General features: G+C 54.3%; 2 protein-coding genes across 2 annotated transcripts in view; one reads left to right on the top strand and one right to left on the bottom strand.

Annotated features, from left to right (window-relative positions):
- Positions 1-9,346: 9,346 nt before the first annotated feature.
- Positions 9,347-10,500, top strand: NKX2-4 (NK2 homeobox 4; the record flags this gene model as incomplete). Its single annotated transcript, XM_084283385.1, has 2 exons — positions 9,347-9,725; positions 9,842-10,500. The coding sequence occupies 2 exons, from the start codon at positions 9,347-9,349 to the stop codon at positions 10,498-10,500; spliced, it is 1,038 nt and encodes a 345-aa protein (XP_084139511.1).
- Positions 10,501-12,595: 2,095 nt separating this feature from the next.
- XRN2 (5'-3' exoribonuclease 2) overlaps positions 12,596-15,198 on the bottom strand; it is a 50,874-nt gene continuing 48,271 nt past the window's right edge. The window contains exon 30 of the mRNA XM_084283561.1: positions 12,596-13,396. Coding sequence (XP_084139687.1) covers positions 13,334-13,396 — 63 coding nt within the window. The 3' untranslated portion in view covers positions 12,596-13,333. The remainder of the gene's footprint in view (positions 13,397-15,198) is intronic.

Genomic DNA, 15,198 nt, shown 5'->3' with positions numbered 1-15,198 from the left:
GACTGTACATGTCAATATGGAGACAAAGATGAGGACATATTTTTAAAAGAATAAAGAAATCCATTCTAGAACAGGGGTTGTTTAGATAATTGATTTCCCTTGGACTTACAAGCACTAAATAACACCCTCTGAGCTGCATCTCCCAGATAACCTTCTCCTTCAAATCTCTCTTCCAAAGGATTGGCCTTTGACAGAGGCATCTTTCAAAGTGCAAATCCAGCAAGCTTTAAGCCAGCTCATAGGTAAGACCTTTCTGAGAGAACATGATGATGATTCCTCAAGCAATTATTTTTTCTTAGTATCCTTTGCATAGAGAGAGCTAATTAACTGCCTGCCAGGTCCTGCAGATTCACAGCAAAAAAATGAAGTAGTACAAATGTCATAATTAATTAGCAGTTTAGTGTTAGAATGAACATAGCAAAGGTGCTATAAATATTAAAGCAACAGGACCTCCACACCAGCATGCTCGCTGGGCAAGCCGCCCTGGATGCGGCAGGGATGCCACTGTCCACACCGCCCGCTGGAGAAGGGCCCCACAAGGGCACTGCCACCTGGGACCGGGGCAGCGGGAGGATCCTACACACAGCCTGATCCCCACGCACCCAGCCCCTTGAAAGGAACAGACTCAAAGCACCTACGTAAGGCCCCAGGGCTCTGGAGCAGAGTGGGCTCATGTAGAAGGGGCAAACGGGGTGAGCTTGCACATCTCCATGCTGGGGTACGGGGCTCCTTCCATACACTGTGCACAGGCACACACTGCTCCTCTCGTTTCCCCCTCTTCTACCTTGGCTCTCAGGCATTCCTTGGGGGCAAAAAAGTGAACAAACGGGGCAGTTCCACCAGCCACCACCCTCCCAAGCTTCCCCACAGCAGTACCACTTGTACAGTTTGTTCTGCTTTGCTGGTTACAGAAGGCAAGGCTTCTTTTTCAGTCTTTAATGCCACCATCACTTTGCATCAGCTGCAGGAGGACAGGTGCCACAGGGGCACCCAGGACACTGGGGGTCAGAGCCTGCAGAGCACACATAGCACCAAAGGAGAAAAAGGAGTCAGAGCAGTAACCCAGGGTATGAAAGTAGCATAGCCTTGGTGATGAGAAAACAGCAGAGAAGAGAAGGCCTTCAACCTTAGTTACCTTTTTTCCGCAGCCTAATGAAATCCTTCATTAATGCAATCTGGAAGAGGCCAGCACATCTTAAACATCTGCCCGGGTGCTTTGCTCAAATACCAAACTTCTCCTTCCCACCCCTCCTCTGCTTCCACACACCTGTCCATCTTAGTGGCCTATGTCAGCACTCCAAAGGGGCACCCTTTACAGAGGCTTCTCCCCAACAGTGCTGCCTCCCACAGGAGGGAACAGTGACATAAGGGCTCCTTTGTGCCCAGTAATCACTAGGGGACAGCACCCTGCCAGGCTCAGGCTGCAAATGCAACCCTTCCATACGCAGCAGCCTACCCCAGAGGCTGGAAAGGCATCAGCAGGGCACTCACCCCTACAGCCTTCCAAAATCCAAAGGTAATTCCCCTAGAGAAGTGCTTGCAATCTAGGCAAAAGACAACAGTGGCTGCCACAATGGGGATTTCCAGGGAAGAATCTGGTGATGCCTCCCCAGAACCCCATTTGCTACCACTTGCTCCAAGTGCATTTCATCCATGAAGCTCATTTAACCAAATCCTCCCAGCTCAGGCCTCCTCCGTGCCAGGTTGTGCCACAAACTGTCACAGGTGTTGAAAGAGGCCAGCCTGCAGTTTCAGTGAGCATACAGACCAAATGTTAAGGGTGCCTGCATGGTCTCATCCAGCCCCAGGCAGAAGGTGCTGGATGAAGCTGGAGACACACCTAACAAGACAGAGCCATTAGAGCACCTCAGGGCTGAGCACACAGGAGAGCTGTGGCAACAAGGTAGCTGGTACCCTCTCCAACACCACCTCCTGGTTAGGAGCACTGACCCCTCACAGCATTTAACATCCTTCACAAAGCCTGAAAAACCCCACTCACATCACACAAACCGTTTTGACTGAGAAAAATTGCTCCAAGCTGGTGGATCCTCTCATGGCGAATGGTGGCTATAGATGGCCACAAGACACACGCTTTCTTCAGTCACCCTTTTAAAACACTGCACACAAAAAGAGGTAAACTCTGTGGAACAGCAGCACAATGTGACACGAGGCAGACAGAGGTTGGTGACCCTAAGGGACACCTGACTTTTCCCCACAGACCCAAGCCCACCCCACCACCAGCCCGGCTCTGCTCAGTCCCTCCCGCAGCATTCGGACCCAAGCTCAGTGAGTTAATTTTAAGCATGGCCCAGGGACTCCTGATAGCCAGTACTGCGAGTCAAATCACACACCACAGCTTCCCTCAGCATGCACATTCTTTAATTTACTTAAAAGAAAAAGCTCAGGTGTCATTTCCTTAGAAAACCATCCTTCCGCCCCGCAGCTCCATTGCCCCCTTCCAATCCCCTGAGGACACTTGTCCTGCTGTCCTGTGCATCCCAGCCTTGCAGCTGCAGGGCCACCAACAACCCACACACACACTGGCTCCAGCACCCAAGGGCCCCCGCGCTCAGCCCCTGACCCAGCACCTCCCTACCCACAGCCCCATGCCCAGCACAGCTCCAGCCCCCAAGCCCCACACAAGCACTTGCTCTCACATGCTCCTGGCTGGGCTCACCCCTTCCACTGCGCTGTGCCTTCTCCCCCTCTGGCTGCCACCTTGCTCCACTCAGCCTCCAGGAGCAAGGGCTTTGAGTAACTATGGTTACTTCTAATTGTGCAAGGAATATTATTCTGACTTCAAAGGCAATGGAGAGGATCCTTCAGTAAGTCTCTCTACTTTGTGATTCCCTCACACTGTATCTAAATCTAACCCAAAGAGTCACCTTGACCACAGGCTGACATAAGGATGCAAACAAAAGAAATCAGGAGATGTCAAATGAACGTGGAGGTTTTTTCCTGATTCTTTCCCCTTTCCAAAGAAAACATGTGTGATGCTACATGCCTATCTGCAGTTTCATCTATAGCCAACTACATATCTGCAGATTGTCCAACTTCTCTACCTACTGCTCAGGCTAGGTATTGGCACCCTTTGACTCTCCCTATTAATATAAAACACGTTAGACTCTTTCCTAAGTAACCTATTTGCAGCATGGACTCCTGAATATGCCTACAGACCAAATTTTTGAGGGCCTTCACAGAATCTGGGCCCTTTCTCTCTAGCTGGGTTTATCATTGCTCATTGCTAGGATCAGAACCTTTATTTGCATGACTCGTAGAGAAATGCCATACTTCACTCCATGTTGTAAAGCACAAAGCCAGTAATTCAGTGGCAATACAAGTTTCAGGATTGAAAAAAGCAAACAGAAGAGACTCAACACACCAAGGAGCCCAGACCCTGCTACCTGCCATTCTAACATCCAGCTCAGGGCACGCAGCAAGGGCGAAAAGCCTGTGCAGGATGTCCCCGGCCCCTGCAGTGTCAGCAGCACCCAGGGCAGGGGGCACCAGGCAGGGATCCCCAGCCCCACCACAGAGACCTCCCACAGACGAGAACCCAGCAGTTACGGCAATCACTGGGACAAACAGAGGCTGGCATTTCTCAGACCAGCAGAGATTCCAGATCTGACAGAAGAGACGTCTCAGCTCCCTCCTGATCCAGGCACAGGAGGAGATGGGTGCCAGGGGACAAAAATTTAGTGTTACATTAGCACACAACTTGTGCTTGAGGGAAGCACCAAGCCTTCTTTGGCAAGGGGAAGAAACTGCATGGGTTTGAGTGGCCTTCATGTCTGCAGAAAGGACACCTCTGCCAAGTCCAGGAAAGGGGAGGCTGACTTTCACCCCAGCACACTACCCAGCAGCACAGGGATGTTTGACGCCTCCTCCGCTGGTGTGAAGTCCTGAGCACCAGGGAGGGTGTGGACACACAGACACCTCCAATGCACGTCAGTTCCTCTTCCCCAGCCAGGAGCAATTAACTACAAGCAGCAGGGATCAGGAGGAAGCTTTAAACACTGCCATAGAGCAACATGGCAATGCCTTTGCAGCCCAGGTCTTACTGAGACATTCAACTGGCTTTTCCACGCAGACAAGTCATCGAGCCTTGTACACTGCAGCAATGAGGAAAGCCATCCTTGCTACTCAGCTATATTAAATAAAAATGAAACGAACCCAGCACAGAATGAAAGAATGCTGTATCAGCCAGGAGAGAGAGTTCACCAGGAGGCTGCTGAGGCACCCAAAGGAGCCCAGCCAGGGCACAGGCCTGCTGCCAGCCCAGAGTAACACACAGTGTGAGACACCTTGCAACAAAGGCCAAAGCCCTAAATAAATATTTGTGTTCTGTTGTCTGAGAGCAAGCTGCACAAGATGATGCTAACACAGCACTGGAGTATATTCTTCAGTGTTAGTGACTAGGAAACATAAAAATAGCTCTTGGATATTCCTTTTAATGTACTTTGCTAAATAAGCTGCTTGCAGCATGCACTCTTGAATAGACCAACTTTTGAGGGCCCTCACAGGAGGAAGAGGAGGATGCACCTGGGAGCTGACAGGAGATGGCTTTACTCACACCACCACACCATTTCTCTCAACAGAAGCCTTACCCAGGCAAATCTGGGGACACAGGACATTTGCCTGGGTCTCTGCAGCTGAAAGCACCCTTCTCTGGGGGCAGAAGGACCAGGGGCTGGAGCCTGCCCTGTTGCTCCTACTCCTGCTGCACAGTCTTCACAGAGCAGCCTGCCCTGCCCACAGGCATTAATAGCCTTGCCCAGCCCCACACAGGAGGCAGACAAGGCTGGCTGGTAACAGCCAGCACCTGTGCCAGCCCACAGCCACCCCCCAGTTCCCTCTTTGCAGTTTGAGGCAAGAAATGCAAAAAAGGAGAAACTGGCAAGAAATGCAAGAATGGGGAGCAAGCGGCATGGTCAGTGCCCCTCAGTGTGCAGAAGGGAGCAGAACGAGCAGTCCTGTGGTATTTCAGTGAGACTGAAGCAATATGCAGTGGAAGTGACCACTGGCACCACCTAACCCAGGCCCAAGGGATTTTGCTAAGCACAGAACGAGACACAGCTGAAATCAGTGTAATTCTCCTTTACAGGAGCTGATCTCAGACAACGCCTGCACCTAGTGCCAACCCTCAGGGTGCTGAGTCTTTTGGTGCCTTTTGCAGTGATTTGGCAGGAAGCCTGAGGGGCCAGCTGGTGTTCCCAGCCATGCTCCAGGAACAGAGATGAACTGGCCAGCAGGAGCGGCAGGAGCTGGTTATTGCCAAAGGGTGCTGAGACCCACATGGGTACGGGGCATGGTGCTTCAGGGCACACAGCACGGGTGGGTGGAAGGATGCTCACCTCCCAGGGCAGGGTGATGGGGGCTCCCAGGAGAGGACTTGGGCCCAAAGCACAGAAGCAGAAGGGCTGTGAGGGTTGGCCGGAGAGGCAGTCCCAAGGGAAACTCCATCAAGCGTGTGCAGCTCCCAGGGAAGGTTTGAGATGTCCGAGGCATTCGGTGTTCATCCCAAGCAGCAAAATGTGCAACGCCTGCAGTCACAAGGGAAAAAAATGCAAACGGTAATTGTGTAATGGTAATTGTCATCAAGCAAAGATGGATGGGGCAGGGGGCCCTCGGGGTGGGCAGGTGCCAGGTTCAGTGAGGAGACCACCCCTGCCGCCTGCGTCTGCCAGTGACTATTCTGTGTAAGCAGAGCCAACAAAGTCTGAGAAAATGCCTCCTGCAGCTGCTGTCCAGGTGCCGACATCCCTGGCGAGGAGACACCACCCGGCTGGGCACGGACAGCAGGAGCCACGTCTGCAGTGGGAGCCGAGATCTCTCGGTGCCGCATAAACATCATCCCTTCCCCGTGAACAGGCCATTTAGCGACACTTAAAACTACTAAATCTGGGGTTTATGTGGAAATGATTTTAGAGTGCACTGGAAACCCCAGGTTCCTTTTTCAATCTAACAACGTCTTTAGAAAGCAATTCTTTAAGCTTCCATTTCCAAGACCTTTTTAATCTCTGCAAATTATTGGTAAGAGCAGAATCAAGGCAAACTGCCATCAGCCGTGATCACAACACTGTACCTCAGCAATGAGTGACTACTGCTGATTATTTAGAAGAAACTATTGCTTTTAGGTGAGCTGCCACGGAAATAAATTAGCATTTATACTGGATTATTGAAAAATGACAAAAAAAAAAAATCAGCCTCTATCTATATGTCAATTGTGTCTTGCCAAGGTCAATATCTTTACTGTAATAGACACAGTCTAAAATAGCAAGAACAACTTATCTGTGGAAATGAGTGCCATATGGCCAAAATATGTCATTATTATCAGAAAGACAAACTGGTTTCTGAAATGACACCTGCACTCCCACAGCTTTAAGTAACGGTGACCTTTGGGGCTACATGTGTAATCAAGAAGCTATGGAAATAACTCAAAAAAATTAAAACCTAATAGTTTGACTTCTTGGTAGGTGCTTTTCTATCAGTCACCCTTATTGCATTTTGTATATCTTTTTTAAAAATCTTCTTTTGAAAGCATTTAGCTTAAATTCTGCAACTAGACCTTCCCATGCTCTGGAAGGAAACAGTCCACTTTTGCATGCCACTTCTAGATAATGACTGATTAAGGTAGAAGAATATACATTTTTATAAATGAGAATGACTTTAAGGTGTTTTTTTTTGTTTTTTTTTTTTTTTGTCCGCAACTTTTGCCTTATTAATTGGATTTTCATTAGCATTGGTCAAACATATTTTAAAGAAATTAAATATTTTTTCCCATTGGCAAAGCCAGAGTCACTGAAATCGAAAGGAAACAAATAAATGTACCAGGTTTCTGCTAAAGTAAAACAGCAAAGGGAAAAATCACCTCCATGTTTCATTTGAACTGGGACCAGGTATTTCACACTGGCCTTGTCAAAGTGCTTCATTTATTAATAAGAACCAGGGGTGCTCCCGGCGTGAGCAGGCATGGCATTGTGGTGGCTGCACTCATCCTGGGGGTGCCGCAGCCCCTGGGGACCTTGCCCCCTTGCCATGCTCCCCCTCCCACTTCTCCCAGCAGCACTTCTGGCCTGTGGGGCCCCTTCTTGCCCAGCCCACCCCTTCCACACCGTTTGTGGCCTGTCTCTGCAATGCTACCAGCCCTGTGCCTGGCTCAACGGCTCCCCATCAGGTTACATCAGCTGCATGGGACCCTGAGGCCCCGGTCCAATTGCCAGGTTCATGTCCTGCCCAGCCACGCAGCCCCGAAGCAGCTGCCATGGGCTCATGTCGGCATCCCAGACCAGCTCAGCCACTCCACTCTGCCATCCCCTGCCTGCCTGGGGCCTCGGGCTGTGTTGCAGAGGGGCCGTGAGTCAGGGGACCCCCTCCAGGTGGGGGAAGCATCCAGCATCCACTGTCTGCAGTGGGACTGCCGAAGAGTAGGGGACGTGCTCCAGAAGGGGGCCAGCCTCAGGAGGCAGACAGAACACATGGAACAAAGCAGAACAAAATGATAAAATGACTGAAACAAAATATAAAACATGGGTGTAACTGCCAGCCTTCTGAGGAAGACTCTGGTGGAGCAGGAGCTGAGCTACAAGGCTGCCCAGCAGCCCATGTGCAAAGCAACTGCTCTGCTGGCACCTGGAAATGCCCTGTTTTTGGGATGCTGGGGACCCAGCCCAGCTCTGGTGCTGACACCTGGCCCTCATGCCCTGGGTGCCCTTCGGGCAGCCAGCCAAGCCCAGCCCCATGGCCCCACCAGCCCCAGGCCCCCACCTGCAACTAAGCCAAGGCAGGTGGGATGTGGAGGGGAAGAAAGGTGCACCAGGAAAAAAAAATAAAATGCAAGCACCAGGAATTGTGCCTAATCTCTGGAAAAACTGGAATTGAATAAAGTGTTGCAGGTAAACTTGGCTGGGGAGCGTGAGTTTCAGACAGCCAAACCTGCAAAAGCAGCAAAGCACACAGAGCTGTGGATGTGTTCAATACTGCGCGGCACCAGGGTCCTCAGGGTTTGGGGGGGGCATGAAGGTTACACAGAGCTCTCCTCTGGGGTGTTTTATCTTGTCGTGTTCTCCCCAAGGTGTCAGGAAAAGGATGGGGTTTGGGGAAGGGAAAATCCCCTGGCACAGGGCACGGCAGGGACACCCGGGCAGGGCAGTGCGGGCAGTGGACGTGGAGCAGCCCAATGGCACGCAGCAGCCTCACCACGTACCGGAGCTGCCGTGCGCACGTCAGGGGCCTGAGAGCAGCCGGTCGGGAGCACGCCCCGCTCCACGCCTCGCTCCCGCCGAGGGGCCGCGCTGGTGCGGAACGGGCCGGTCCCGGTCCCGGTCCCGGTCCCGAGGGCCCCGCCGCCCCTCCGCGTGCAGATGTCCGCACACCGGGCGCAGGAATGGGCACGGCGCGGCCGCCCCGTCGCCCGGAGGAGGGAGCGGAGCCCGACTGCGGCCCCTGCCCGCCCGCCCCGACGGCGCGCAACTCCCGCGTCCCGGCCCGGGGAAGTTCGGCTGCGGGCGGCGGGGAAGGGTCCAGCAGCGCCCCGGGCTCCCCGTCCGCAAGCGGGCCGGAGGGACAGGCAGCGCTCGGCCTCCGACGGCGCAGCAGGCTTCGCCGCCCCAGCCCGGAGCGAGGGGAACGCGGCCCAGCTCCGGCTCGGAGGCTGCGGCAGCCCGGAGGGGGCATTTCGTTGTCGCAAAACGAACGAACAAACGAACGAACGAACGACAGCAACAAAAAATAAAACCAGAAGGTCTCCAACCCGACCACCTACAAACGGCGCCGAGCGGCCTCCTGCGCGGGGACTCGGACTCTCTCGGCAGCGGCGCTCCCCGGTGCGTGCCCTCCCGGCCGCAGCGGGGACCGCGCCGTCGGGGCCGCGCCGTCCTGAGGCCGATCCGCGGCGGCGGCGCTTCGGGGGGCGCTTCGGGGAGCGGCGGGGGTCCGGGATCCGGGTCCGGGGGGCTGCTCCGCTCCTCGCCTCCCGCCCGCCCCGCCGCAGGTACTTACGGGCGCGGGCTGCGGGCTGCGGGAAGGGCCGGGCCGGAGCCGCTCTGGCGGTGCCCCGGGGTGGCCGAGCTTAAGAGCCCGTCGGCGGCCGCAGGACAATGGCCGGGAGGAGGGGGCCGGGGCGGGAGGCGGGGGCGCTGCCCGGCGGCGGGGAGGGGACGGGGCCGCCCGCCGCCGCTGTCCCCCTCCGGGCGCGCTCGCTCCGCCCCCCCGGGTCTGGCGTAAAGCTGGCGCCGGGCTAAAAGAAACGGCGAGCTACGGGCGGCCAGGGGCTGGTGGCCGCCGCGCCTCGCCAGCGCACGGCTCGCCGGTGGCGGCGGGAGCGCACGGCCCGCCCCGCCCCGCCATGTCGCTGAGCCCCAAGCACACGACGCCCTTCTCGGTCACCGACATCCTCAGCCCCATGGAGGAGAGCTACAAGAAGTTCGGCGGCATGGACGGCGCGGCCGGGCTGGGCGCGCCGCTGGGGCCCTACCGGCAGCCGCCGGTGCCCGCCGCCGCCGCCGCCGCCGTCCCGCAGCACGTCGTGGCGGGCCCCGCCGGGGCGGCCGCCTACCACATGCCGCACGGCGTGTCCCAGTTCCCGCACGGAGCCGTCGGGGGCTACTGCAACGGCGGCCTGGGCAACGTGGGCGAGCTGCCCGCCTACCCCGAGGGCATGAGGAGCGGCGCGGCGGCGGGCGGCGGCTGGTACGGGGCCGGCGGCGACCCCCGGTACCCCGGCAGTAAGTGCGGGCGCGGGGCGGCGGCGGGCGGGGGCGGCGGGCGGCGGCGGCGGGCGGGGGCGGCCGCTGCCCCCTGACGGGGCGGCCGCCGGCCCTGAGCCGCGCGTCCCGCCCAGTCTCCAGGTTCATGGGCCCGTCGGCGGGGATGAACGTGGCCGGGATGGGCGGCCTGAGCGGCATCGCCGAGGGCGCCAAGGCCATCGTGCCGCTGCACGCGGCCCCGCGGAGGAAGAGGAGGGTGCTCTTCTCCCAGGCGCAGGTCTACGAGCTGGAGCGCCGCTTCAAGCAGCAGAAGTACCTGTCGGCGCCCGAGCGGGAGCACCTGGCCAGCCTCATCCACCTGACGCCCACGCAGGTGAAGATCTGGTTCCAGAACCACCGCTACAAGATGAAGCGCCAGGCCAAGGACAAGGCGGCCGCCCAGCAGTTGCACCCCGACGGCGCCGGCGGCCTCTGCCAGCAGCACTCGCCGCGCCGCGTCGCCGTGCCCGTGTTGGTGAAGGACGGCAAGCCTTGCCCGCCGCCGGGCAGCGGCACCCCGGCCCCCGGGCAGCCCGCGCCCGCGCCCCCGGGCGGCTCCGGCGGGGCGCTGCCCGCCGCCGCCACACACCCGCACCCCGGCTCCCTGGGGCAGGCGGCCGACCTGGAGGAGCTCTCGCCCAGCCCGCCGGCGCTGCATGGCCAGGTGCCCCCCCTGGCCCCCATGGACTCGGTCGGTGTCGACTACAGCGGCGGCATGGTCAGCCCCAACCTGCTGTACGGCAGGACGTGGTAATCGCCCCCGTGCCGCCCCCGGCGTAGACCCCGCGCCCCGCGACCGGGCCCCGACGGCACCTCCGGGCCGCCGCCTCCCGATCTCGTCCGTGCCTCCCGCCCCTCCCTCCCTTCCCCCCCACCCCGGCCCCGTTCATTTTTAGACGCTCTGGGGCTTGGCAGACGGGCTTCACCCGGAAGCGGGCGGCGGAGCGGGCACGGCCGGGGGTGTGCGCGGCTGCCCGCTGGTCCCGTGTGCGCGGCGCTGTGCCCCGGCGGGGCGGCCCCGATGTGGCGGGCAGGCGGCGAGGGGGATCCGCGCCCCGCTCCCCGCCCGGCCCCGCTCCGGCGGCGGAAGCAAACTGCGCCCGGGGGCCAGAGCCGCTGCGCTTACACCTTACAGACCCATTGACCGCCAACAATAAATCCTCTGAAGTGCAACTTATCTCGGCAGAATTAATTTTATAAGGGTGCCCCTGAAGTGCAATTTCATCATTATTTGATTGAAGGTAAATGGAATTGTAACCCGAGGCCGAGGAGGCGGCGGGCGGTGCGAGCAGCCGCTGTCTTTGGAGGACGGGGCGCGCCGGGCCGCGGCCGCTCGCAGCCCGGGGACAAAGCGCGGCAGGCCCGCAGCGGCGGGGGCGGAAAGCCTTGGAGCTTCGCTGCCCGGATCGCGGGGGAGAAACTTTTCTTCGTTCTTAGGACGGCTCGGTAGCGCTGCGCGGGCAGGCCCCGCGCCTCCGTCGGGAGCCGGGGCCGCGGCGTCGCGGAGCCGCTGCGGGTCCCGGCCGGGCCCAGGCTGCCCGAGGGCACCTGAGGGGACGGGACCCGACGGGACGGGGCCGCGCCTGCCCCGCGGGCGCGCCGAGAAGCGCAGCTCGGAAGCTTCCGATGGCTTCTCTTTTTCCTTATTTTCTTTTTTTTTTGTTTGTTTGTTTTCTTTTCCTTCCTCTTTTTTCCCTTTTCCTTTTTTTCCTTTTATATTTTTTTTGTTCCTTTGTGCTTTCTCCTCCGTTTTTTTTTTTTTTTTTTACCTTCTTCTTTCTTTCTCTGCTCTCTCTCCTTTTACCAATAAAAGGAAACGTTGTTCTGAGGAGTTCGCCGCTTCGTTCCCGGCGCCCGCCCGCGGCCCCCGCCGCCAGCTCTGCCCCTGCCGCCCGCTCCCAGACCGCGGCCACCCCCGCTCCGCGCCGCACTCCCGATTGCGTAGCGGCCCTACCCCGGGCCCAGAGAGCCGCACGGGGTCGATTCTGGGCCGGAGAAAACGGATTTCGGGCCGGGTCATCCCCGCCGGCGGCGGCGGCGCGGAGCCCATCCGAAACCTGCTCCCGGGGGGCGGAGAGCCGGGCAGGGGGACCCCACCTCACCCCACCGCGGGCGCATCCCACCCCGACGCGGCTCGCCCGGCATGGAGAGCCGGGGGTTGCAGCCCGGGTCCTTCCCCAGGGGCAGGGGCATCCGCTCCTGTGACCAGCCTCGCTCCCGGCCGCCACCTTTGCACGAGCATTGGCGTTTGCCACCGGTTTTGTACCACCCGAGAAGCAAAATTTATTTCTGAGACCTAAAGCTTCGCGCATAAAGAGGCCGCTGCGAGCATTTTCCAGGTCCATGCAAGACGGCAACTCTTTGCATTACAATGAAGGATTCCACTCCACCTCAATCACTTGAAAATAATGAATCCAGTTTTGTGATTTCTTCCTCCCAAGGTTACAGCAGTCTGGGCTTTTTCTTTGGTGCTGGTGATCAACATCTGGGCCCACGGAGGAAGGGGCTGAAAACCACTCCAAGGAGACAGCTAAAGCAGCACCCTTTTATTACAACCCTGCGGGCAAAACTTCCACATTTACTGGTAGATATGATACGCGTGTTTAATGAAAAAAGGTTAGGTGGCACAACCAAGAGAGAGGTTATCAGCTTTAACCTGCTCACCTTACCTGGATGCTCTACTGTTAGCAGAAAGCTGCTGAGTTTTTGAATAAACAAAGGTTTTACTAACTGTTGTGGAGGCTGCATGCAATTTTTTTTTTTTTGAATAAATAACAGGGAATGTGTGCGCATATACACAGATACAAAAGTGTTCTGGAGGGGGAAAGAAATAAACCACTCGATACAGCTTAGAATTTCAAAAGCCACTTTATAAAGCAAATAAAAATATTTACTGATTTGGTACACTCACATGGAAACCCCTAGAAAGAGTACTAAAAATGAATGGAAACTCCATACTTGGGAGCGATTTTAAATTATCTATCAAAACAAACAAATACACCTTCTGTGCTTGTTTATGTTACAATAACAGAAGTCGAAAACAGGCACAAGTTGTAAAAGTTGAAATGTTTTAACTACAAAGTCCAAAAATCTCTTCTTTTTATGAGAAATTCAAAGAAGCATCTTATAAGGAATACTGACAGACTTGTCTTTAAACATCGTGTTCCCCAGACTGCCTGCTGTGTCTTCCTAGAGTTAATAAAATCCGATTTCTGTGCATTCTTTAAAACTCCGTGTCTGGCTTCAGGCTCTTATGTGTGAAGTAAAGGATGTTTGGAGTTCAAATTGACAGGCATAGCTAAGCACAGCTTGTACACATAATAAAGACAAAACAGCACTCCTACCTCATCAAATGTCTCACAAGCAAATTAGCAAATCTAGTTTACTCGTATTTTGCAATACACTATTTCAAAGCGACACAGCCCCTGCCCCCCACCCCTCAAAGTAATCAATTCAGTAAGAAATGTGCACGTTTAAAACAAGTATCATAGTTTTAAACTACAGGATTCCATTCCCCCCCTTCCAATTAATAAAAGAACAAAAACAACAGACGTTTTCTATACTTAAAAAAAAAAAAAAGTCAAGAGCTAATTCCAGCTGTATCTTCCTGAGGGAGGTGGCAGCGGGTAGGGCCTCCCGGGGCCATATGCCTACAAACAAACAAAAGCAAGCATTTATTTTTTGGATTAACATCATAGTAAACAAGTTAGCTGAGCTTTAGGCGCCATACAAAAATGAAACAATGCATCCTTTACACAGAAAGGTACCGCTGATGGAGCTGACCATCTCTTCACAGCGTTTCCAGACACTCTCCTGAAAGCACAAGCTTTAACTTCCACTAAAGGAGAGCAACTCTGGACAGCACCAACCCCACGCTTACGTTTGTGCTGTGGGAGCAGCATAGTTTCTAAATAAGAAATAAAACCATCACAAGACAGCACCAATGACAGGCTCCTTCCAAGCTACACCACCACTGCGTACTCCTGGCTTTCAGCAATACTGGGAACAAAAAGGTACAAAGCGGAAAAAAAAAACCAACAACATACAAAACCCACACCTGATGGGCAGATCTGAAATGCCAATTTTTAAATCCTACAGAAATGTGGGTTTTGCAGTATATGCACTTTTTCTTTACAAAGACAAACGGTCTACGTGTAATTTTTCTGAACTAAATTACCAGTGATGCCTGTATGCTATTAGCAGGATTAGGCAGGTTTATTTTTATTATTTTGTGGAGAAAAAATTCCCTTGACTACTCATTTTTTGTTTTAGTTATAAGCAATCCTATGCTAAAACAAGTTGGACATTATTACTGACAGGTATCTTTATGAAAAAAAAAGAAACTGTTTTTGTTAGAGAAGCAGCATTTTTTAGCACTCACTCATTTTAAGTTATAGGTGAATTATCCCAAAATGTCACATTGGAAATTATTGCACATTAGATACATTTTTCTATTTAAATTTAGATCTGACAGTGATCTGATTTACAATTATCCAGCGTAAAAAACTGTTGGAAAATTTAATAAAAAAAGATGTCCCCTTGAAACACTTCAAATGATTTTAAAACCTGATCTGTTGCAGAGACCAGAAAGTTCATTCTGCTGACAAGAGCTATAGAGGCTTTGTTTTTCTGGGGGGAGGACACGGTGGGATGGGGCATGGCCAGGGGTGGCGAGGAGGGCTTCACTCCCTGCTTTAAAAGAGAAATCCATCTGTACCCTGCCCAGCCCTATGGGGGCACAGAGACAACCACTGAAACTGGCAAGACAGCGAGCAAACCAGTGACAGCAGGGTGAGCTGCAGCATGTTTGCATCAGACAATCAAAAAGGACTTTCTCAACAGAAAACAATTTTTTACACCCCATTCTTAACAGAATCTCGGAAGAGATGCACAGAAGATACTGCTTCCACTCACAGGAAGATGGTCTGTTTGGTTTTAATTATAATCAATTAAAAACCAAGTCGATTGTAACCCTTGAATAATCCTTGCAGTTGCATGAGCAGCGGAGATCCCTGCCAGCATGTGCACAGAAGTGCAGCATAGGAGCGCTTGTACCAGCTACACAAGGAATTTATCTGGACACTCGGTTACACATTATTACAGGCTAAAATCACGATGTCAAACATCTGAGCAACACGATCGGATTTATTCTTTATTTCTCTGAACACCTCAAAGACACCGACAAACACACACTATCACTGAGCAGCCTATATCCATGGCAGTTGCATTAATTTTGTAAGCACTTTGTAGCAGCGCGTTTATTAACCTCTTCAGGCCATGTTCTGTATGCTGTAAAAAAGAATTCAGAGGTGAAAGGTACCAAAGATAATTATTTATGCTGCTATGTGTCACCACTTCCACTTGAATCCCTTTTCAAGGCTTTAAAGCTTTGAAATTTACAGGCAGCAATGCTACATTCAGTTATTGGTTTTGCACCCTAAACCCTTTCAGG

Source organism: Netta rufina, assembly GCF_964035555.1.
Source record: "Netta rufina genome assembly, chromosome: 3".
NCBI lineage: Eukaryota > Metazoa > Chordata > Aves > Anseriformes > Anatidae > Netta > Netta rufina.
The sequence above is the reverse complement of the archived record's forward strand: the minus strand, read 5'-3'. Positions and strand labels throughout refer to the sequence as shown.